The 25,902-nt window shown below is 42.2% G+C and overlaps 1 protein-coding gene across 2 annotated transcripts; it reads left to right on the plus strand.

The window, feature by feature from the left end:
- The first annotated feature begins 8,389 nt into the window (after nt 1-8,389).
- On the plus strand, nt 8,390-22,721 carry LOC306922887 (uncharacterized protein). Of its 2 annotated transcripts, none has more exons than XM_079500772.1 (9): nt 8,390-8,608; nt 8,865-8,942; nt 9,657-9,733; nt 11,697-11,814; nt 14,828-15,027; nt 17,157-17,435; nt 18,131-18,322; nt 19,545-19,811; nt 21,461-22,721. In XM_079500772.1, exons 1-9 carry the CDS (start codon nt 8,502-8,504, stop codon nt 21,496-21,498), a joined length of 1,356 nt encoding a protein of 451 aa, XP_079356898.1. In that variant the 5' UTR covers nt 8,390-8,501; the 3' UTR covers nt 21,499-22,721. The 2 variants fall into 2 exon arrangements, with proteins under 2 accessions (XP_079356898.1, XP_079356899.1); XM_079500773.1 differs by having other exon boundaries at nt 18,131-18,313.
- Nucleotides 22,722-25,902: the final 3,181 nt, after the last annotated feature.

Here is a 25,902-nt window from a genome sequence, read left to right on the forward strand (position 1 = left end):
CATGCTCGCGACACACACACACAAATGAATCACTAGATTCACTACTAAACTTAGTCCTCCTCTAGACTAGTTAATTGCTTAATTGCAAATACAAATAATAACATGTATGCTCTTGAATGTGTCCAACACTCCCTGGGGTATCTTGCAGCGATTCTAATTACAAGGGGCTAATATCAAATAAGAAACTAAAAAATAGCTAAACTTCATGTCGGTAGAAAATGAGGTATTGTGTTGGTGCAGACCGTGCAGTCTTGTATATCCTGGCTTGAGCAAAACCAAAAGTGTCAAGTTATTATGCAAAACATCTAACCTATGGATCTAGTCTAGCAGAGACCTCTATTGGCTCAAACTAGGTATAGCAATGGTAAAACTAATATTTCTAGCAGTGGTTTTCAACCAGTGGTCCTTGTATTGAGGGGGTTCCAAGTTGTCCCTGCAGCTAAATTATGGAGAGTTGACCAAATGGACCACTATTAGATATTTAACTCTTGAGAGTGAAAAATTAAACCAAATCTGCATTAGGCCTACTTAATTTACAAGAATAATTGATATTTTGATCAACGACTGTTATCTCTCCTATGGTACCACTACCAACATCAATTCAGCATGGAATTGTGGACAAAATCCAATCTGACAGCAACAAAACATTCTATGTTCTGGGTCTGGGAGGCTAAATCTAATGAAACAGTGGTCGGTGACTCAAATGCCAAATAAATAATGGACCCTGATATGAAAAGGGTTGAAAACCACTGTTCTATACAATAATAAAGACTGCATTCAATGGATGATACGGTATACACTATTTAAAAAAAACAAAAAAAACAGGATATCATCATATAAAGAAAGTAAAAAAAGGGAAAAACATGTACAGTATGGGGAAAAGGGGGTGGGAGGGGACTCAGACGTTATTTACGGGTGGCAGTTTCGAATTGCAGCCGTCGTTATGTACCCTTTGAGAGTGGTTTTGAAGGAGACATGGGAATGTCTTAATGACTGTTGGTAGGGCATTCCACATTTTGGTGGCATAGGAGCGAATCTGGGTTGAACATTGTGATGTCATGCCATACTTTTTATTAGTGTTTTTTCTATTCACTTGGTCATTAAGGTCCACAGAATGAGAGGTCTGCTCTGCCGGAAACATTGCGAAAAAAAGTTATGGCCATTTTTGTATACCACACCATAGACAACCAATATAAGGCAACATTTTCCAAATTCCATCATGCTATAAGTACCGGTAGCATGTGACAATTGTGACATGTCAAACTAGGGGGTTTTCATGAATCTGAATCCATTCCAAGCATTAGTTTTACACGAAAAACACTCCTTGGCCTAAATTTGTCCATAGCCAAAATGTGCCCAAATGTGCTGACCTCATCACATTTGTGCTGACTTCATCACATTTGTGATGACGGCTATGGCCGCTTTTAGGCCAAGGAGTGTTTTTCGTGCAAAACTAATGCTTGGTATGGATTCAGAATCATGAAAACCCCCTAGTTTGACATGTCACAATTGTCACATGCTACTTAAAGCATGATGGAATTTGGAAAATGTTGCCTTATATTGGTTGTCTTTGGTGTGGTATACAAAAATGGCCATAACCTTTTTACGCGATGTTTCCGGCAGAGCAGGCCTCTCATTCTGTGGACCTTAATGACCAAATTAATAATAAAAAAACGCGCCTGTGGCTCCTATTTGTTGAACTCCCTCTGTTGTTGTGGGTGTGGACTTCGTTGACATTAAGGAAGTATTTAGACATGTACATGGGTGGGTTGGGTTACTTGGGTATCTTCGTGGTGTAGCGAATCTTGTAATCCAGACCCATTGCAAGATGCTGTACTCTGTCGTCAGCCCTAAGCCATTCCAGCCTGTCAAAATGGGCAGGGGTGAGGTGGGTTCGGGGAGTAAGGCCAAGTAGTAGCCTGACCAGTTTGTTTTGGGAAGACTGGAGCCTTGTTTTAAGGGCCTTTGAAGTGCTGCACCTCTTGGTACCCCAAGAGGTGCATGCATAGTCGAAGAAACCTTGTAGCCTTCAAGGGCTCTACGGTCTTCAAGGTGTTTTTGTTGACCACTGACCAGTGAGGAGATCCCGTACAGGAATCTTGTTCTTTGGTTGACTTTTTTGATTACGTTGATGATGGCCATTTTATCACCGGAAAGATTTGACTCCTACTGTAGGTAGGTCATTTCAACTTTTCGTGTGATAATATTGTCACCCACTCTAACTAAGAAGCCATCTGCCTTGCTGAGAAAGGCAGATGGCTTTCTGCCATGCTTTCTGCCATGTATGACATCACAAAACACTCTCATGCCAAGCCTGAAATGAGGTGAAATAAAATAAAAGTCAAACTTAGTTAGGTCATAAACATGCATGTAAAACTAATTATTTTCTCTACTCAATCACTTAAACCAACCAACAGTTAAACCAACACTGCTCTTGTGTAACTTTGATAAACTTTATTTATGTAGCACCTTTGTAACAACGTTACAAAATGTTTTTGAGATAAAGGAAATACAGGTACAACTAGAAAAAGTGCCCTTCTAGGCACAGGTCTCCACCAGGGGACCTGTGTGTGTGTGTGTGTGTGTGTGTGTGTGTGTGTGTGTGTGTGTGTGTGTGTGTGTGTGTGTGTGTGTGTGTGTGTGTGTGTGTGTGTGTGTGTGTGTGTGTGTGTGTCGCGGCTTGGCCTGTTGTAGCGCCACCATGAGGCTGATTTGAAAACGGTCAAGTGGCATTTCTTCCAAAGCCTAGTGGGAATATGCATGCACAGTTTTACCACAATCGGACGCTGCGTTGAGTAGTTGTGGCGATTTGTACAAAACGGGTACAAAGCGGGCTACTCCTGAAAAGTTTAGAAGCCAATCGTAGCCAATGAAGGTGGATTATGAGAAATCAAACAAACCCGTCTTGATCACATGACTATGGAGAGCATGTGTACCGATTTGCGTGAAATTTGGATAAAATATGAAGGAGTAATATTAGAAAATGTGTTTTACATATGTCGGCCTCCTGGTGGCGCTATAAAGAGCATATGTGAACAATTCCAGGAAAAGGTTTTTCCTTGGCCTCTAGGGAGTTGGCATACAAAGTTATCCACAGAGCCGTGCAGTTAGAGGTAAAAACACTTTTCAGCCAGTTATAGCGCCACCATGAGGCTGAGTTGAAAATGTTCATGTGCCATTTCTTCCTCGGCCTAGTGGGAATGTGCGTGCACAATTTCACGGAAATCACACAATGTGTTCATTTGCAGCATTTTGTTTGAAACTGAGCACTCCTGCGAACTTTGGAAGCCAATCTTAGCCAATCAGGATGGAGTCCGAGAAATCTGAAAGACCCGTTTCGTTGAATGGCTCTAGAGCATGAGTTTTCAACAGGTGGTCCGTGGACCACTGGTGGTCCGTGAAGGTGTTGTATGTGGTCCCTGACCATGCATTTAGTAATGTAGGAAAGTGAAGATTTATTGCATTGACCACAAGTTAAGAAACAATGCAGTAAATTATCTGGTGACAAACGATGACGCATCGATGTTGTCAGTTACTGGGAAGTCGGATGTCAAGAACTTCCACAGAAAGGTGAGTTAGAATCTCAAGGGAAACCGTACCGGTTTGCCTGGTTGAGTTACCATTATAAGGAAATGTGCCCATAATCAATCGCAAGTGTCTGCTTACTCATAGAGTAAGTTACAATGAACAGCAACATGAGTTTAATATGGAAGGTTAATTTCTTTCCCCCACACCACGCCCATATCCCCCCTCCAACACAACAATGGTCCCCAGGTTAATTCTCAGTCAGGGTAGTGGTCCCCAGGTTGATTCTCAGTCAGGGTGGTGGTCCCTGGTTCATAATCAGTTGAAAACCCTTGCTCTAGAGAGACTGTGTACCAATTTGTGTGATGTTTGGACAAAATCTGTAGGTGTACTGTCCAAAAACTTGTTTTGCACAAAGCGGCCTCCTGGTGGCGCTATAACAGGCCGTTCTGGAAATGTTGGGGCAGAGGTTCATCGTTGGCATCCAGGGAGTGTGTGTGCAAAATTTGGCATCGACCGGGTTAACGGTGCCGGAGATTAGCTGGTCACAGACGGACGGACGGACGGACGGACACACGGACACACGGACGGACGGACGGAGTGCAAAACATACTCTCTCCCCATGTCTTCGGCCTGGTGGAGACAATAAATGAGCACTAGGAGATCTTAGTATAATAATAGACAGTAGGAATTGGCTTTAAAAAACATGTTTTTTCTGTTCTGTGATGCTTGTTTCATGTGTGTGTGTGTGTGTGTGTGTGTGTGTGTGTGTGTGTGTGTGTGTGTGTGTGTGTGTGTGTGTGTGTGTGTGTGTGTGTGTGTGTGTGTGTGTGTGTGTGTGTGTGTGTGTGTGTGTGTGTGTGTGTCGATCGGTCCACCGGTGCCAGAGATTAGCTCTTCACAGACGGACACACACGTAAGGACAAAGACGGTCGGCCGACACTGGATAAGCGGCAGAGGATGGATGGAAGGACTGGCAGTCACTATTGAGCCTTTGTTGAGAGATGACCTGGAAGTTGGAGAGTATCCTGGAGTCCTATACTGAAACTCTTCAACCTGAAGAGGAAGAACAGTAGTACCACAGACGAAAAACAGTCTAAGTCCAAATTTCAGACTGACCCCTCCACGAAAAGGCCTCGTTGTCCTGAACCCTTATCTATCATTTATATATTATGGATCAATAGTGTGGACTTAGACTGTTATTCGTCTGTGGTACTCACTGTTGTCTCACCACCTTAACAACAGCAGCACCAGTTTTTAAAGTTGAATTCTTCCATCATCAAATATTATACAGTAGGTGCAGTAAGGTTACATTCACAAAATCATGCATGTTGTCATGATACAATAGGCATGTCACTCAGTAGTCAGTACTCTATTGATATAAGTAAGTTCTAACAGCGTCTCTGGCTCTCTGCCATACATGTATATGGTGGCTGCCAATTATAGCAGAGAATTATAGCAGAGACAGCACAATACTTTGCCCCAGGCTTTTTGTCTCCTTTTTGGGCATCTCAAGTTGTTGAAGCCCTGTAACAACCAGTCTGTGGTTATGTCCTCCTAGGCTGCCAAATATAAAAACAAGAAATATTACATAGTCATATTTGTCAGGTGAAACAAACGCTGGCTCCGTTGTGCATCTTTGCTGCTCTCCAGTTTGCTCATAACATTAGGCGGTCTTATCAGGCGCTCCGCTGAGTCTGCTCCGCTGCGGTGTATATACGAATATCTATGGTTGACAGTGTGGTCTGGGCATTGCAGTTTTACAGACTCTGGCACTACGCCGTGCCCGTGTCATAGCTTAGGAGGCAGCCAATCATGACTAGGTCGCTACACGATTGGCTGGCGCCGTTTAGGTGGCTCCCATTGATGAAATGAAATGAAATGATTACTATATTTACCCAGGGTATCTGGGCTAAGCTCAAGAACTTGTTTCCAGCCAGGCCCTGCTCATAGAACATTTCACCGTAGTGGTTCAACGCCTTGTTCAAGGGCACTTCAGCGGTGGTAATTTTAACGTGTCGGACCGCTGATTCGAACTGGCGACCTTCCGGTATCAAGACCGCTCCGCAATCCGTTCGGCCACCGCTGGCTTAGGTGGCGTTTAGGCTTGGTCATTAAACACACACAGTCACACAGTCACACACACACACACACACACACACACACACACACACACACACACACACACACACACACACACACACACACACACACACACACACACACACACATCATCATTCATGCCACTCACAAGAATTCTTGTGAGTGGCATACTCCACCACATGTTCGCAAGCCTCACCTGATACCCATGTTATCATTGCATTGAATGAGCTTGTTATCACAGTTATCAGTACTGGCCTACCAGGAGGCTCTGGTAGTTCATTATTATCAACCACTCCTATGGTTGATTCAACGTGGGTGTCGGGTGACATCCCTGGTCCCCACCTCCTTTTTATGTTATTATTGTTTTAACTAGGGATGTCCCGATACACATTTTTCGTTCCCGATCCGATCCGGATACCACAATTTCTGTGTTAGCCGATACCGATATGTTGTGATCTCGTGTTGTGTTTATAGCTATCTAGCTATATATCTTGTGTTGTGTTTATAGCAGACTCCTCACTCATATGTGCACTTGTAGTTTGGGCAACTCGAAAGCAAACTCCACATGCCCCAACATTTTATTTACCTGCCATAGTGTCAACCCCTTACCGCTGTGTCGTATCGGTGGTTAGACTGGCATATTCGACGATACCGATATGACCCGATATGACAAATAAGGGCCGATACCGATACTTTTCCGATACCAATACAGTATCGGGACATCTCTATTTTGAACTGTATATTTTTCTATTTTGTATCATTGTTTTTGTTTGTCCAGTTGTTTCTGTTGAATGTTTAGTCAGTGGACAGTTGTGTATCATTTATTTGGTGTTTTTAACTTGTTGTATTGCTGTAATTTTAAACATGTAACATGTCAATAAAATATTCAATCAATCAACACCTTACTTTATCGTGAGTGACTGTATGACTCATTGTGGAATGCCTTCCAGAGCTCCTACCTGTATTATACTTCAGGTATGGCATCTGCATTCCTTTTTCAACTCAAACAGAAACAACATGACATGCGTTTACCTGGTTAAAATCTGACACAGGTGCCTTTTAAATAAGTGCTTCACAAAATCAAACTGAAACAGAATCAGAATGTAAAATATTGTTGACAGTTAAATCAGTATAAATCAGTTATATCAGAATGTAAAATATTGTTGACAGTTAAATATGAGGCAGTGGCCTCATATTTAAAGTAATCAACAACAAAAAGAGTAGGCCTATAACAATGCGCTCCTTGCAGCACAGATCTTTGCCAGGTCTGCTCACCTACCCTGGCTACCCAGGGCTGTGTCAGCCATGGACTTGTGGGGTCGTCAGGACACGAAGAAGCTGCGGTGCAAATGTTTGCGTCTGTGAAGTGCGAAGGTGCTGGAGATTTTATTTTATTTATTTAAGTCTTACTGCGATATCTTTATTAGGCCTACTATAGTCCTACTAGACCACAGGAATTTACATCTGGCCACAAAAGAGCAGGGCAGGGGGAGGTGACAAACTGACATATTGAGCCTAAAACATGCACATATGGTAGGCCTATCCCCCTATTCCTTATTATTTAGTTACTATTTATCTGTATCCATGAAAACTAATCTTTCAAAGTAAATAAACATAATGTTATGGTATTATCATTCAAGTCTTTGTCTTTTGCCGGGCCCACACTCGCAATATCCTCACGGCCCACCAGTGGGCCCCGGCTCACAGGTTGAGAATGTTCACTGCCCTAGGCTACAGGTTTGGATTCAGTGTTGCCATGTACGCTTATTATAAGCGACTTTGGGCTTGTTTTTCTGTGAAGTTTATTTGATTGATTGATTGAACATTTTATTTCACAGTATGTAGAATGGGTACATTTCAAATGAAAGCACACGTCAATACAAAAACTGCTACTTTGAGGACGAAACCATGAAAAGCGAATACCAGACAACTCGCCCCTTTATCAACTCGCCCGGGCGTACAGCCGGCGGAACGGCGCGGCCTGGTATTCGTAAAGTAACCTAAGTAAATTATGCTTAAGCGGTTAAACCTAATCTTATTCCTAACCTTAACCTCAGTAAAACAAAATAAAGAATATAAGAACCGTCGGACCGAACGGTCGGTGTGAGGTCGGCGGAAAAATCGAGGGGCGAGATGGTTTAGGGGCGACTGTACCTGACGATACCTGAAAAGCACTTGTTTTGTTTACATCAGGGTCCTCCATTTTCAATTCATCCGAACAATTAAAGACAACTCAATGAAAAAAATCATAAAGAAGGTAAAAAAGGGGGGGAAATGTTGTACAGTATGGGAAAAAAGGGGTGGGGGGTGGGAGGTTGCTGCTAGCTGCGTTTTTTGGGCTTGTTTCTAAAGTGCAGTTGCTTATAATAAGTAAGTCCATATCATTGAAAACCAGTGGTTATCAAAGATTTAATCACGTCAAGGACCCCATGTATTTGGGGGACACGGACCCCCCATCTGAAAAATGTTTTGTGCCAGGGACCCCCATAACACATGTATGTTAAATGCTGTTGTTTGTGTGTGTGTGCGTGCGTGCGTGCGTGTGTGTGTGTGTGTGTGTGTGTGTGTGTGTGTGTGTGTGTGTGTGTGTGTGTGTGTGTGTGTGTGTGTGTGTGTGTGTGTGTGTGTGTGGCGTGTGTGTGTGTGCGCGCGCACTGTGCATCAGATCAAGCTAGATACAACTCTCAGAGAGGTCGGCTGGGCTGTACAAGAAGTGGCTTCTTTTAGGCTTGTTTTCGTAGACCTGTCTCAGAATCTGGCAACACCGCTTGGACAGTGTACTGTAGGTATTGGTTACTGACTGAAGCAGACTGTTACTACACAGTGAGATTCAAAACACAGAAGTCAAACCCCGAGCAGGAATTCTATGTTGAATGAACGAGTGGATTTCCTCTGAAGTTGGTTTACCAACAAGTCTGATGGCGTCTTGGGCAAAGTCGTCCGGTGGCGGCAGGCGGCCTCCGTCCAACCCGAATGGAAGGTAAAGAAAACGGAGGGCTTTCCTTGAATTAAAGGCCGGGGGTTTTAGCATTGTGGACATAATGCTAAGTAAGCTAACGTTAGCCACCGGTCCAGCTGTATCGTGTGGATGGATGAATATAATAACACAGTGTATATCTATATTATTTTTTTAATTGCATTGTGTGGTGTATTAACCATTCGGCAACGAATCGTGTGCAAAGGGTCTAAAAGCTATACACAATAGCGCTAATGTGATGTGTGTTGTTTTTGTGCAGCGGCCCCCAGCCCCACCGGGCGTTCAGGAGACCAGCTCCCTACCCCAAACCAGAGGAACGAGACAACACACAAGAGAGGTACTTTAACGCTGTACACGCATTCATATTCATTAGTGGTTTTCAACCCTTTTCACGTGAAGGTCCCTTGTTTATTCGGCTTTTAAGCCACGGACCACCATTTGATCATAATACCCTCGGACACAAAACTAGAGAATATGTTTTGGTTGTCGTTGGATAAGATTTTGTCCACAATTCCATTTTTGTACCATTTTGGCAAACGTTGATCAAAATAACAATTCTACATTATTATTGTGTAGACTCCTTGTGAATTAAGCAATGCAGATTTCTAACCATAATGTAACTCTTGAGAGTGTTCTCAATTTACACTTTACTAACTCTATTTAGCTGGGGGCTCCTCAAGGACTAGTTAGCTTAAGGATTTGGTCAAAGCGTTTACACACAATCAAATGGTTCATAACAGGTGACATTGTATTACTTGCGATTTGGGTAACGGCACATTTGTGTCAACACAATAACGTTACGGTGAACGTTTTAAAATCCTTCCCCAAAAGAGAAGAGGCGGTAGCAGGGAGACACTGCTCTGAGCTCACGCACAGATCTAGGAAAACAAGCCAAAAATAAGCGACTAGGCAGGCCGCATGAGCACTTTAAACCTGCATACATCGGCTATATGAAGCTTGAACCTTGTCATTATGGGGATTGGACACACACACACTTTCTAGGAAACACAATGGAAAATCTAAATATGCTGTTATTTTGCTGCCATTTCAGTTATGAAGAGGTGGACTCACAACAGCATGACTATTCTGGTAACATGCAGTATGAGGGTTACCAACATCAACAAAATGGTGAGTTTATCTATCATTTCTCTATTGATAGTAGTCTGATGATTGAATTTCGTATTAAGGTTTAGGCCGGCTTTGGCAGTGACGCCACTGACGGAATATTATGTTCATGTTGTCATGACCTGTGAGTATCTTATATTTTCATTTATTATATTGCCGGCCAACTGAGCCAATCAGCCTTATGAAGGATTATTCTGAAGTGCCTGTTTTGGTACAGTAGTAGTAGTACCCTCATTGAAATTCAGGTTAAACTAACCAGTAAGACGCGTGCACGACTGCACGCAGCCGCCTGGGTGACGGCAGACTGCTGGGCAAGCGCTGGCGCTTTGGCATGGGGGGTCAGCCCCGGCTACATTGTTAAATGCACTGTAATCCTCAATGCTGTCTGTCAGTTAAACGTTACAAAAAGCATTAGCAAACAATACATTTGGACACGCCCGTCGCCTACCTGTGTCGTCATGTACATTCAGTGTACAGTACAAAATTGGATGCATGACACTGAGATGGTGTCAATAATGCAGAACCTCTCAGGGGTATTAGATTTCGAGCTACAGTGACCTTGAATGAAGACAGCCCTGTTCTGGTATTATCTTTTAATTATAAGATTATCTTGCATTAGTAGTACTGTAACAGCATAAAAATCAGTGGTTCAAACAGTCGTTTCTGCATTAATTTCTAAAGGACACAATGAATGAAGGTGTTCACCGCGTACAATTGAACCTGTGGCCAGGGAGTACATTGATTTATCACAACAAACGTCTTTGTTCAAGTAACAGCCAAACACTTGCTTTATGGTATCTCTGTGGCTTGGCGTGTCTCTGTGCCAGATCGGGTTTGGCAATTTTTAGGGGTACTATAAATAGCACTATCAGGTCTGTCCAAAAACAAGAATAACATACTGCGAATGCATAGAGAATGAGACAACCAGGTGCTCACCGGAGACCAGTGTTTCATTGCCGATTTTATCTATGGTACCATGCTATTTTAAACACGTCACACGCACGTCGCTTAACACCTACACTACAGGTGACAGGTCACACAATGGGCTATTGATATGCATCTATGCTCATTCCTATTCAAAGATATGTCATGTCACATGTCACAACTGATGTCATAGATCTGCATGCTGGTGTGACACTACAGCCTTTGTAAACGTTTTTGAAGTGCGAAATTAGTAATTGATTGGTTTGTAAAAGGTGCTACTGGATCAGACCAAATCACAACAGGTAAAAAATGGGAGATCCGGGCCGGCACTCAAAGTGTAAAAAGAGGGCACAGCCTTTATTATGCCAACATCTTTTGACCTCACTTGGAATTCATCAGCCCGGATCTCTCATTTAAATCTAACGTACTGTGAATGTTGTTCTGTGTCTTGGAACAGAGTAAGAGTGCTTCTTTCACTCACCAGGCTGTGTGTCTTTATTGATCATTTCCGTTTACTGCTTTATTGATCATTTCAGTTGACTGCCTTTCTTCTCTATGGAGCACTGGTAAATTGAAGGAACCAACAGGGTCCTTCTATTACACGTGTTTTGGGTGGTATAAGAGTTTATGAACAGACTGACCTTTTTTATTTCCCCTAATAGTTCTAGGCAAAGATAGTGTTCAGTTATTTCACATTAATTATCCTGTTCTCACTTTATGCCACCATTAGGACAGATAATCCTGCTGATATTTGAGGTGATCTCGCCGTACGCCTGTTTTTTTGGGCTTCACCACTTTGATAAATGAGGGCCAATGTGTCTAAAATCTCCACTACCGCTCCGGGGGGCTTCTGTTTTGCTATGCTATTCAAACAAACCCAAATTTGAAAATGAAATGGCATATCTTGTCACTCAGCCAGTTCTCAACAGAGAACAGAGTCTCTCTGTTTACTTGAGGGCAGCGGCGTGCACGTTGCTTAAATGTTATGGCTGTGTGTAGTGTATACTTACTAATGTGTGCTCCCCAATGTGCTTTGTTCCAGAGGTTGAAATGAAGTCGTTATCACAGCGCGTGTCCCTGTACCAGAAGTTCTACAGGCAGGTGCAGGAGCAGAGGAAGCCAGCTGACTGCGTGGTGCTTTCTGTCTCCAGCGGGAGCACGTAAGTACTTTGGTTTGTCAGCTGCCAGTTTGCACCACATGGAGTGATGCTTGATCCACATTTTTCCATTTCTTTGGAACAGCCATGAACATTTTGTACTTGGTTGGTTTGGTATTTTACTGTGGCTTAGGACGGATCAGAGATTGGTTATATGAACAGGGGCATTTTTTTAGGTAACTTGGTGAAATTGGAAACTCTATTGTTCTCATAGATTAACGGCTCACATACAGAACTTTAGGCAAGGGATTTATGTTTCCAAACGTGTTTTGTGTTCAGATAGTCCTGGTATGATATTCCCTCCCTGTTGACATGAACAATAGGTCACACCACTGATGCAATGTCTGCCACATGCAGTACTAGTCAATGTTTTTCTTCTTGCTAGCGTAATGTTTATTTAATGCAGTAGTTGGATCTCTCCATCAATCACTTTTAATATGAATTGCCAAGACTGCAAATGTTTTTTTTCTTTGACAAAGAATATCACTCTTTGTCACAATGACCTGATTGACTGATTTAATGTATCTAGCAAGGGCACATCAGCACTTCAATAAAATAACACACAATATCACAGAGGATAAAAACACAATAAGTTGTATTTTCATTGTGGTCCTCTAAAAACAACAACAACAACGCAACATCAAGAACAACCAACATAACAACTAAGAAACCTATACAGAACACAACCTACCATAACGGCTCCACTGAACTGATACCAACTGAAACATAGCACATTCTTTGCACTTGGCCACAAGATTATACAAAGAGGTAGCTATGGTAACATAACAATACATTTCCTTACCCAACATCAGCATCTTCAGTCACGACAACTTGTTAGGCAGGTTATTAAAATGCAGCTTAAGTTTGAGAGGCTGAAACTCAACCTTGCCATATCAGTTACTTGGTAAATAAATGGTACATGGTGCATTTATATAGTGCTTTTTATCCAAAGCGTTTTACATAGATTGTGCATTCCATTCACACACCGATGGCGGAGGAAACCATGCAAGGTATCAACTAACTCTGGGGTAGCCCGGGAACGAACTGGGAACCTCACAGTTCATCCGGTCGCTCAACCGGCCACTCTACCCCTGAGCCCCAGTTACTTAAGAAAACAACATCAAACAATCCTGAACTCTGAAATGACATTGTACCAAACTATAATTTAACAAACAGTTAAGGTTCTGTTTCCTTGATTGGCCACACATTTAAATGGGCTGATTTTCACTTCAAATGACTCGTTCATGAGTGGCAATTTGCCCGATCTCCAAATCCCATCTTTTTATGACTGAGCTGCACTGTTTAAGTAGTATTGCACCGTATAGTAGTTGTATAATATTGCTTCGCAGTTTTGCAACATGCCCCTCCCCTTCACACATACACACACACGTGCCGTTTTAATAATAAACAAATTAAAATAAATGCCCAAGATCGGTAACTGCCGATTGTGAGGCTAAACATTAGTGATTGGGATCGGACCCCAAACCTGATCTGAGCACCCCTAGTAATCATATAAACTTTATCGTCCCAATTCAATAAATATTGTGTACCTTTTCATAAACATTACAACATTACAAAGATTTCCTCAAAGCCTCTTTTCACAGTTTATTTTCACCCCCAACACACCAGGAGTAATAAATAATGATCCAAAAATCAAATATTTCACATCTAACAGGTTTATGCTTTTATTCGTTGTGAAAATGGTTTAAAAAAAGAATTGCATATTATTGGCGTTCTGTGTGTATGTTTGTACTCAAGACAGTTAAAATAAATGCAAATTAATCATACAAAATAAAAGCTCCCAGTGTGTGCGACATTTATCGCACACACATTTACGACGATATCTAACTATGGAGTGGGGAAATGCATACCCCACTACCTTTTACCTCTACACACTAACCTTCCTCCACATTATGACTGGTGTGAAAATCGAAAAGACTTCAAAAATGTTAATGTGTCAACATTGTTGAATGTGGAACTGTGCGGTTTAGTTTATTCATGTTTTAGTGTGGTAATGTTCATTGTCAGGACTGTATCAAAACATTCCTTCACTGACGTTGGCCCCTCTTTATTAGAGACTTATGGTTACTCAAGTTAATGACCACTTGATTTAACTTGACTGTTACTGTAAGAATATTTGAACTTTATTTTTATTAGGCCAGGGTTCACTCCATCTCAATGATAAAGCAAAGATGACTAATGGTTCCCAATGGCATGACAAACTCCTATAAGCCGAGTTACACAAAGGAAAATTTAATTTTCCTTGCAAATGTGCTATAATTGAAATATATTTTTAAACTCCATAATATCTTACATTTCATTACTGGTCATATTCAGATGCAAATAGTATTTGTCATAGAAGGAAGAGAGCCATAGTAAAGTCTTATGTTATGTCATTGGAATGACATGACTTCACCACAGCAACACTGGGAAGAATAAGTGATTTTTTTTTCTTCTTCATAATTAGATCTAATAACATGGTTCCCAGTTCCCACCCCGATGGAAAACTAGATGATTGAATACAAAAACAAGAAACATTTTTGATGCCTTGACAAGTTGTGTAAAATGATAAGTTGCGGAGAAAAACATGGTATTTTGAGTTGCATGGCCACCAATCTTCCAAAATCATGCATACAGCATAATGTTGAACAAATTAATGCATATCCTGTCTGATAATGAAGGCATGTCATTTTTCATGGCAACACAAAATATTTTCCAAACATAGGTTGACTTATTGAATTCCTGTTTCAGAAAAGGTTCTGTCTAAATACAGTATCTCGCAGCATAAACCCCCATAATTGATATGAAAACCAGACTGGTCTGCTGGTGTCATCATCACATCTACTGTATATATTACAGAATCTATCGCACAAAATCTAAATCTCTCGAGTTCTTTGGGAATCCATGAAGACGACGGTGAACCAAATCACAGTGAAAGACATGCAACAAACGGTCCAGTTACTCATCAAGATCTATGCCAAGTAAGTTTAACAAAGTGTTTTTCTTCCTCTCAAAGGGATTACCCCAAATCGCTAGGGCTGTGTTTGCAGGAGCGCGGCCTGTCTGTGGAAATGCTCTACCTTCAGGCGGAGTCGGGCCTGACGCGGGCCCTGCAGGACGTCCGAGCAGACGGCTCCCCGTTTTGTATTCTGGTCGAGCAGACAAATGTATCTCTGTCCTCCTGCACTGTTATCATATTCTCAGAATCCCTCAAAAGTAAGTCCCCTCACTCCCCCCACAAATAACAAAACCCCTATTCTTCTATGACTTGGCTCTTAAAAACTAAAAGCAAACGTACTACAAATATAATGAAATAAAAATACTAGTCACATTTTCTGAAACTATCTCCATTCACACTAGTGTATTTTAGTTTAGTCTATTTGGAAGGAAGTAATCACAGATTACAAATCATACAGTTTGAGGATAAAATAAAATGTCGAGAACTTATTTCCATTGTGGTCCTCACACAAATGATATTAAAACATGACACAAATTGACAAATTAACAGACATCATACTTAAACCAAGTTTTAGGTTGTTCTTTGACAAAGTAAAAGGTGAGTGTTGTATATATTTTTTTCATTTGCTGCTTTCTTTCGTTTCACCGAGTTTGGCTATTTTTGACAGGGTGGCATTTGAACATGGGGCTAAATAAGCTAAAGTTTTATGGCGATTTCTTTATTAATATTGAATTACTACTAGACTCCAGGAAATAACATCTGGCCACAAAAGATCACAGGATCTACTGAATGTGAAGGTAGAGGCGGGGGATGCCATACTGTGTGTCGTCGGCTCAATATGTCTAATTTGTTACATTCACTAGATCCTGTGACCTTTGTGGCCAGATATATGTTCTTGTGGTCTAGTAGGACTATAGTAAATAATACAAAAATAAATCACCATATTCTTGTGTAAAAAATAAATACATATTTAGGACCATGTTCGAATGCCCCCACCTGTCAAAAATAGCTAAAATCGCTAAAACGAAAGAAAGCAGCAAATGAAAAACAATTACTCATCTTTTACTTTCTCTAATAACCTAAAACATGAACCTTGGTTGAAAAAAATGAAAGTTGGCATTTTTAATAGATTGTAGCGTGCTACAATTTGGGTGGATTTGGATCCGAAGAAAACAAGAACAATCGCTGATGTGGACGCAAAACCTGCACCAACATATATGATCAATGTTCAACAATGTGATGTTTCCCATTTCCAAATGCACACATTTGCATATCACTGTCAAATAAGATATTGTTAACTTAAGAGGAGTTACGTTCAGCAGATCAAATCTTGTATAGCCTTAATGAACTGCTTTCTAATGGCATTGCGCTCATTTCCCAAACCAATTTATTTTGCGTGTGGAAATTAATCAGTCGCTCTAAATTATTTCCCCAATGAATTATGCCCAAGATTCAATAATATGCCCATGCTGTTTTCAGTGTGAATAATCCTTTGTTTATCATCACTTTATATACCACTTGAATTCGGTGTGGTTACACACAACGTGAAATAGAAATGAATAAATGTCAACGTTAAATAATTTAACAATACATTTAAAATGTTTTTCACCAAAAACTTTCATCCAAATGTACATGATATAAAAATAAACATAACATGACACAACATGACATTTCTGTACAAATGTACAAAGACATTATCTAAGGTGAGTAAAAATACGTGGACGGCAATTATGGCAGTCTGGGCTATTTTGGTGAAATATTCTTGGCAGTAAATGAGTTTAAAAAAAATCACACCCGTGAAGTGAGTGGTGCAACTCCGTGTGGGGGTCCCCGTAAGTTCCAGACCCAGCCGCCCCGTGTCCGAAAGGGTTGAGAAATGACAGTTACCGTGTGGGGGTCCCTGTACTGTCACACCCAAAATCATCATATATACAGTTAGTGTGTGACTGTGTGTGTGTTAGGCTGTGCAACAGTGACACTTGGTGGTGAAAACCAACCAAACGCTATTTTTGTGCTCTGACACAGCCAGTGGTTGCACCACTCAAAAACATAAAAATGTGACCGCAAAATAATTTGCACTACATCACACAACATCACACTTAAAAATAATAATGAAGTAATACACCATATACCATGCCCACAAAATATTTTATTACAAATACCAGTCCATCAATCACAACGAAAGAAAACACTTTACAATTGCAATACTCTACAATGCCATTACCAATTTGCAAACACCAGTTCATCATCACTGCAAAGTCCTTTAAACAAATGCCATCTCCAAATAATGCAATGTGACACACATGTGACGTTATTTTGTGCGCTTTTATTTGTCCCCTTGAACCACAAACAATTCATCATCCTAACATTACCACTCTGCTCCCAGTCCACCGCAACATGCCCAAGGACCAAGCCATGGATTTCGTCTCAGCTGAGTACGGCCGTGGCCGCGTCAAGGAGAACGCTCCCAGTGACCCCGCGGACATTGCAGCGCGCTCATCGGAGCTGGTGGACGACTTCCTGGAGCGTGAGAAGATTGAGCGTCACGTGGTGCCCTCAGAAACACGCCAGCTCCTCCTGCTGTTGGCAGAAGGAGTGCACATGTATCCAGAGGAGCTGGGAACCATCGCCGACTATCTGCGTTCCCGACAGGATCATGCACAAGGTGGCACCACGATCATCGTTATTTCTCCAAGCATTCTCTCTCGTCTTGCGCAATGCATACATGCATACATAAATGCACACATTTTAAGGGCCAACCGATGAAAACCTACTTTAACTGCAACCAGAAGGGGTGCTCCGCGGAAATCGTTTCTACAGTGTACAGTTAAAGGTTTTGCAAGCCTATGGTCAGAAGGGGGGCTGCCCCCGTGCATTAAGGTTGGCGAACATGCGCTGCTCCCGTGCGGTTATTTTTAGGTTAGGGTTAGAGTGTTAGTAAGGTTAGTAATGGTCGAACTAACGGGAGGTCGAACCAATGCCATGCCGCCGATCAGAAGTGGCTTTCACTTCTTCACTGCTTATGGAGGCACGCTCTATAGCCTCCCCTAACATAGAATTCACTTCTTCACTGCTTATGGAGGTGCGCTCTATAACCTCCCCTAACATAGAATTCACTTCTTCACTGCTTATGGAGGTGCGCTCTATAACCTCCCCTAACATAGAATTCCAATTTGTGGATGATTGGATGTTGCATACACGATATTGGGCATTTTGTGATTAAAATGTTTAGTTGACCTTGAGCCTGAGCATCAATCAAAATGAACACTAACTGAGGTTTTCCTCTTTTATCCCTCTGCTGTTGCTTTCTGATTTAAATCTCTCCCCTTCTGACTCTCAACTCTGCTTCCTTCCCCTTAGCCTCCACTGCTGAGGGGGCGAGGGGGAATATGTTACCTCCAGGTCTGGGGAAGCCTCCTCCCCTCCTGCCCACACCGCCAGGCCCCCCTCAGCTGAGTCAGCTCCAGTCTGGAGGTGGATCTGGGGGCTTGCTAGCCGAGGCTTTGGCGGATCACTCCCCATCTCAGCCCACTCCTCTCTTGGGTTCGTCAGGTCAGACATCATACATTGTTCTTTTTTTCCTCAAATAGAGGAACCCACTTCCATGTTTAGGATAAATGTTATGGAATAATTTCTTTATAAAAGAAGACGGACATGTTGAGCTGCACACCATCCTACAGCATTCACACACGCATGACAATTCACAAATTGACAGTCGGTTAGAATAAATGGAACCACTTACCTTAACAGACATCACACTTAAAATATAGAGTGTAGCGTGTTACAATCTGCTTGGAAAACAAACCCTGCACCCTGCATTAATATATGAATAATGTTCAACAATCTTTCCCATTTCCTTTGATTAAAAAAAAATCTTTAAAAGAATTGCAGTCAACAACCAATTTTGGCCTGGGACAATTCTGAAATCGCCTTCTAAATACTGACCTAAGTTTTCTGAAAAACTATTTGTTTTGCCATTTTTTAATACTGTACATACTGTACAGAACGCCAAGTGGGGTTCCCGTCCAGAAGGGTTACAAAAAGGGGTTCCCGCCTATAAAATAAATAAATGGTGCATTTATATAGCGCCTTTATCCAAGGCGCTTTACATAGATTGTGCATTACATTCACACACACATTCATACACCGATTGCGGCGGAAGCCATGCAAGGTACCAACCAGCACATCGGGAGAAATTTGGGGTTCAGTCTTGCCCAAGGACACTTCGACATGTAGACAGGAGGAGCCGGGATTCGAACCGCCGACCCATGGATCATTGGACGACCTGCTCTACCTCTTGAGCCACAGTCGCCCCTATAATGCCTATAACGTTAATACAAAGTATGCCAATAACGCGGGACCTCGTTCTTCTCTCCACAACCCGCCATCATTTTATTTCTTTTAGTCACACAACCTACATACGGATCCAACGTGCACACGCGCACGCTTATTACTCCTTTTTCTGCTCAAAATGAGATAATTGTGCGGACCAAAACAACTCTATGGGTCCACCGCAGACTACAGTGAAGCCACACTGTAGCCTGGTTGCCCACAAGGAAGCTTAGAGAAGGAATGGACATGGTCACGTGACTGGGCTGCGCCATGACACTTTCATGGATGCTTTCATGGGAGCCAAACTACACCCGGAGGTTCGGCAGAATGCACTGGAGTCAATGAGAGCTCAGGGACCAGCTCATGAACATTTTTCCTCTCTCTCTCTCTCTCTCTCTCTCTCTCTCTCTCTCTCTCTCTCTCTCTCTCTCTCTCTCTCTAGGCTCCTACCCTAAAACAAAACCACCTCCACTGCTGTCCTTGCACCGAGCCTCTGGTCCCCCTCACGGGCCCCCGGCTCAGCTAGGCCCCTCTGCTCCCCGGGGCCCTCCGCCTTCACACAACCCCTACGGTGCACCGGGGCCACGTGGTCCCCCGTCCCACCACGTTCCGCCGTACCACCCGGGCCCTCGGGCTCCTCACGGGATCAGAGGCCCTCCTCCCTCTTTGAAGAGCCTTCGACCCCACGCTCCTCTGCTGGCTAATCCAGGTTAGTGGTCCGAGATCATTTTACACAGACGGTGGCGCAGTTGGTAGCACTGTTACCTCACAGCTAGAATGTCCCGTGTTCGATTCCTGCCGGGAACGCTGTGGGTGCTGGGGTGCGTGTTCTCTCCTCCGCGTCAGCAGTGCCCATACCCTAGGTGGGGTTGGTGAAAGGCCCTTTCTGTGTGGAGTTTGCATGTTCTCCCCGTGTCCCCTAGGGTAGGTACCCTCGCAAAAAACATCAAGTAATCCTGGTCTCTAATACTCTATACTGCCTCCCCCTGGTCAGCCAAGGGCACCCGATGGAGGGGAACTGGTTGGAATAACGTGTTCCTTCCACGCGCTACGTCCTACTGGAGAAACTCACCCTGTGGTGATAAGAAGCGGCCTGCTCACTCTTCATGCATTGAAGGAAGCATGAGCTCAGTTCGGGGCTCTCCCCCAGGTTTGCAGAGGGAGCGTAGCACCCAGGATTACATTTTAGGCAATAGACCTTTGCTAAGCTCCTCCCCAAACTGCTATGGTCCAATCACAGCTAAGCATAACATGGGTTAGACAAACCTCCACCAATAGTTTTCCTATGTGATAAACCATTGTTTAAAAAAAGAAATGTCACCCACATATTTTTCCAGTGCATACGGCAGGCCTTTGGAAGGATTTTGAAGGTCTGTTTCCAAAAATGAAGCAGTATTTACCAGTCCATGATATTTACATTGCAACGAATGAGCCCAGCTGGAAAGTGTCCAACCCATGGGGAGAGGCTTGGCTAAAGGTCTATTCTCCATATTCAGACCGCAGGTCCACAGCCATCTTGCCAGCAAGGTGATACCTAGGTGACACTTCCCATAGATAGCCCATTCATCCAAACAGAAAAGTCCTCTCTAATTATATTAAACAACGTCAAAATCACCAACATTGCAGCTGTAGGGAAAGCTTGAATTATCCTCTTTCAATCTGTAAAGTGTTTGTTTCATAAAAATCCACCGTAGACATTTTATGAGCTACTTCCTGTCAAGAAATATCTTGCAGATGATTTATTTTTCTAAGTGCTGGAGTTTGGAAGTGCTCGTTGACTATCGCTCAACGGCCCATGCGTATCACCTGATTTGAATGTACACATAATGCAGGAGGCAGAAGGAGGTTCCACTTCCATACTCCAGAAAATAATCATCTGCAAGGAATTTCTTGACAGGTAGTAGCTCATCAAATGTCTACGGTGGATTTTTATTAAACAAAAACTTAATTAAAGGATAATTCAAGCTTTCCCTACAGCTGCAATGTTGGTGATTTTGACATTGTTTAATATAATTAGAGAGGACTTTTCTGTTTGAATGAATGGGCTCTCTATGGGAAGTGTCACCTAGGTATCACCTTGCTGGCAAGATGGCTGCGGTCTGAATATAGAGAATTGGCACCAAGCCCCCAGGGAGGCTCTCCAACGTTGAAGTGCTCGGCCCTAGTGGTAAGAGAGGGGACTGCAGGCGGACCCGTGGATTTATCACGAGGAAACCCTGGGCTTTAACATTGAGCGCTCGTTTGCACTTCCGCATTTTGGACACCAAATTGTTTTGTCTAGTTTGAATGCTGAGATAAGAAATTATAACAACCATTGAACGCTGTTGTACTTATTTTATTTCGTCTTCCTTCAATCAGGTGGCCCCCCTCCACGACCCAATGGACCACGACGTTAAGAAGTGATTGAAATACCCCCCCTACCCCCCCAACACACACACCCCAACCAGACAAGATAGCCCATACATGACTGTGAAACCTAAGAAGATTGAATAGACTGCCAGTGCCGGCATTTATTTTGAATTTTTTTATATAATTTCACCATACTGCAAAGAAAGACCCCTCTGCACCTGCATTTATTTAATCTCTAGCCTGGGGTGGAAGATGATGGCAGATCAGATCCTCTTCATCCCTCTACCATCAGTACTCGTCTTAACCACTTGAAACCTGCCGTCCCTGTCATTCTAGGCGATAAAACACATGGTACAGCATGTTGCTACAACAGGAATTAAATGGACACTCTGACATGGAAACCTTTTTTTAACCCATTTGGACCTGAGGTCCAATGTCAGTGGTGCTCAACCTTTTTTATGTCAAGGACCCCCAGAATTATCTGAATTCAGCTGCGGACCGCCATCTGAAAATATGTTGTTCCAGGGACCAGACCAGCGACCAGAAGTAAAGCTTTGAGTTAAAACGTTCCCTCTGATAGAATATATATTCAAGGATTTGCGCCATATTTTCACGATTTTTCAATAATAGCAGATCTGCTATTTTTCAATAGCTAAAGTTAAAACACCAAAAGGTGTTCCCGTCCTGAATGGGTTGAAGTTCAGGCTTTGGTAACGCATCAGTCCATTTCTAATGGAGATCCTGTTTTCTAAATGTAACCAGGGGAAGGCAGCTAAACGTTCCTTGTTTTTTTATGTGCTTCACCTGAAACACGCCCTTAATGGTTTGCCACCCTATTTTTCCTGAAATCATTTCCTGTTAGTGTTTCTTATGTAGGAGTTTGAAGAAGGCACGTGATTGGCATTACTCCTAGATAGGGAAGAGGGATGCAAGGATTCTAGAGCTCTAAAAGCTGTAATGTTCGTCTATACTTCACATACTTTTTATTTTATTGAATACGTTTTTCTTAAAGAAATCTATATAAAAGAAATGTCGCGTTATAAACCCTGTGTATATTACTTTACCAAATGTCATTGTCTCATTTAAAATGACTAACCAGTGTTACAGAGTTGGGTGTCATTTGTTGTAAAGGCTCACATATGTCACAAAAAGGAAGTACTCAAATCATAATTGGCTGTCGTTATTGGTGAACAGATGTGTGATTTGTAGACTTATCGTTGAAATGTAATCATCCCAGACAGACTACACACCAGCGAAAACAATATCTCAAACTCCCCTGAGATGGGGAGTGATCCGCCAAAGCCTCGGCTAGCAAGCCCCCAGATCCACCTCCAGACTGGAGCTGACTCAGCTGAGGGGGGCCTGGCGGTGTGGGCAGGAGGGGTGGAGGCTTCCCGTTTTTTTTCCCTCATTTTCTTTTATACTTGCCGGCACCTTAAATGACTGTCCTTATTGTTTTTATTTGTTTTCATTGTATATACAATCCGTTTCCCAAATATGGCAGTGGAATTGTCTTCATATTTAAATTTTATATGCTTAGATCAGTGTTGAAGTTCTAAAAGTAGCATTCATTTCATTCATTTCTTTGCTTAATTCCTAAGCGTTTTATAGTTTTGTCCTGGTGAGCTTTGTTTTGGTCTCATAGGAGAGATTTACTTAAGCAATATTACACGAAAGGGGTGGTTTAACGTCATTAATGCACGCCTGCGTTGCTTTCGGAACGAGGTGTGCATTAATGACGTTAAACCACCCCCTCTCGTGTAATATTGCAATTATACAACAGTTACCCTTAAAACCAAGAATCGCTGGAAAAACATTTTTTAATGACAGATGTAGCCACTACGACCACAAATGTCCTAAGAAACGAGCTAGCCTAGCCACCGAGTTTGCTGCGTTCTGGGAGAACAGAGCAGCTGAATTGCTTCCTCGACACGACCTGTTGTATAATGTATCTTTGACCATTATATCAAGAAATCCAATAAAGCTCAATTAATTATGTTGATGATGTAGTGTGTACACTGACTGACCTGATATTTGTGTGCAGCTTCATTTTATTTTGCATTTTACTAACTTGAGTGAATGTTGGTCTGATGTAGGAGATAACAAGCTGAGGAGATTCATGGATGAAATCCAATACTTATATATGAGAGGAACTATGTAGTCCTTTAATGAATAAAATGTAATTCTGTCCAATCTGTATGGTAGTCTATTAATACAATATGACTTATTATACAATTTGGATTGTATTTTGGCTGCCTGCTCTTCTATTGATACATTTAGATTTGTGCCAAAGGTCATGTCTCACCTAAACGGGAAAATTACAGTAGTGCAGCTTTAATCTGAAGCAATTCTCTGTGAAGGTTGCTTAATATAATTTGTATGAGTATGATTTGTGTCTGAGGAAGTAATTTCTTATAACCACTAGATGGCAGTACACAGCCACTGCATTTCTATGCAATAAGAAAAATAGAGCGAATATGTTGGCTGTCATGATTGCTACCTTCTAATTTGTGTGTGTGTGTGTGTGAGAGAGAGAGATAGTTTAAATGGGTGGATTGAGCATGTGCATTACCAATATGTCACATATGGTCTATGTATGTACTTCAAAGGAGAGAACAAAACGTGCATACACTAGGCGTACAGTGTGTGTGTCTTTGTTTATAAATACCTCCTGCTCTTCATCTCCTATCCACGGATGTACTGCTGTGAAGAGCCCATCAGACTCCCAATCTAATGGACAACTGTCTCCACCCCATTACACCAGCCTACACACACTGATTGGTGTGTGTGTGTGTGTGTGTGTGTGTGTGTGTGTGTGTGATAAAGTGTGCACAAGTATGCTTTAAGTTTTTATTTTTAAGTATTTTATATTCCTCATTGCATGGTAAAGTACAATTTTAGATTGAGTGATGCATGCATCCACTTCTTGGTATTTACATTATAACTATAAACATATAAGTGAGTAAAGCAAACCTAATCCAACTTCTAAAGGCCTATTAAGCAGTTATTTCTTTCTATTTAGGCTTACACTTGTGCAATTGCTCCTCGGAGCACAGGTCTTTGCTAGACGGCTAGGCCATGTAGGTCATTCTGAACCAGCAATGTTTGGAATCCAGTCATAAGATTTTGATACACACCCAAGACAATGGTGCTTCAGCATTTCTTCACTGGTTCATTGGGATTGTGCTATATAATATAGCACATCAATGGTTCCTCAGTGGTTCTTTGGCCACAATGGTCAGCGGTTCTTCAGTGGTTCTTTATGATAGTTGAGGTGCTATATACTGTATAGCACCAGAATAACAGTAGTTTGACAGTAAAGGGGGAGAGAGATGGGGGAAGACACCCCTCGGGATCGGGACACGATCTAGATGCTGCTCAGGTGTCTTCAGTGGTTCTTTGGGATGGTTGAGGTGCTATCTGTAGAGTCGGAGCACCTCGGCACAATGGATGATGTGCTTTATAGCAGTGGTTCCCAAACTTTTCAGGTCAAGACCCAAACTAGTGAAAATAGCCTAGCAGATCTACAAACGCACAACGTGTCGCTTCGCGTCACATTGTGAGCTTGTAGATCAGCTATCTTCACTAGCCCCTAAAGGGCAAGGTCGCGTGCACGCATCTGCCTGGGTGACGGCAGACTGCTGGGCGAGCGCTGGCGCTTTAGCATGGGGGGTCAGATCAACATATGGAATGTCAGAACAGGTCAGCTCCATATATGGAGATCTAAGGGTTTGGGGACTGATGTAGAGTTGCTGTTCGGCTCCATATATGCAGATCTAGGTGATGATCCAGTCTACTCCCCTTCTCCCCGAACCCACCTCACCCCTGCCCACTTTGACCGGCTGGAATGGCTTAGGGTTGAGTACAGCATCTTGCAATGGGTTTGGTGTGGGCACCATATTCTGAGTGATACACTGACGGGAAATGCACGATTCCATAGGTAACTGCGACCGAATTCGGTCGCAATAATATTTGTTTCTTTCTGTAACCTGTTTACTGTGCAGCTATAATCGTTATTAGGCCTCGAAATTGTGACCATTTTGGTCATATATGCGTCTGAAATTGAATCTGTACCTGACCAAAAATATAATTGGGATAATTTGTGTGACAGTTTTAAATCCTGGTCCTGATTATTGCATAAATCCCAGTACTGGCCACCCCATTTTATGTTACTTGTAAAATGTACTGTTATATTGTTGTGATTACATTGCAATGCATTGTGAGTTTGTAGATTACACCTCCTTCACTATTGATAGTTTTACAACATTTAGGAAACGTATTTTTGGTGTGAAATGTCTACATTTTAATACTACAGCAATGCATTTATATAAAAATAAGTTTAACTTTTGAAATACTTATCTTTTGGATTTGGAAGTATAACTTGGAAGTATAACAATATAAATTGGGCAATTTTCACTTAAAGTGAGTAATATTTGACTATAAAGTATCTA

This window comes from Electrona antarctica, assembly GCF_951216825.1.
Source record: "Electrona antarctica genome assembly, chromosome: 5".
Classification (NCBI taxonomy): domain Eukaryota; kingdom Metazoa; phylum Chordata; class Actinopteri; order Myctophiformes; family Myctophidae; genus Electrona; species Electrona antarctica.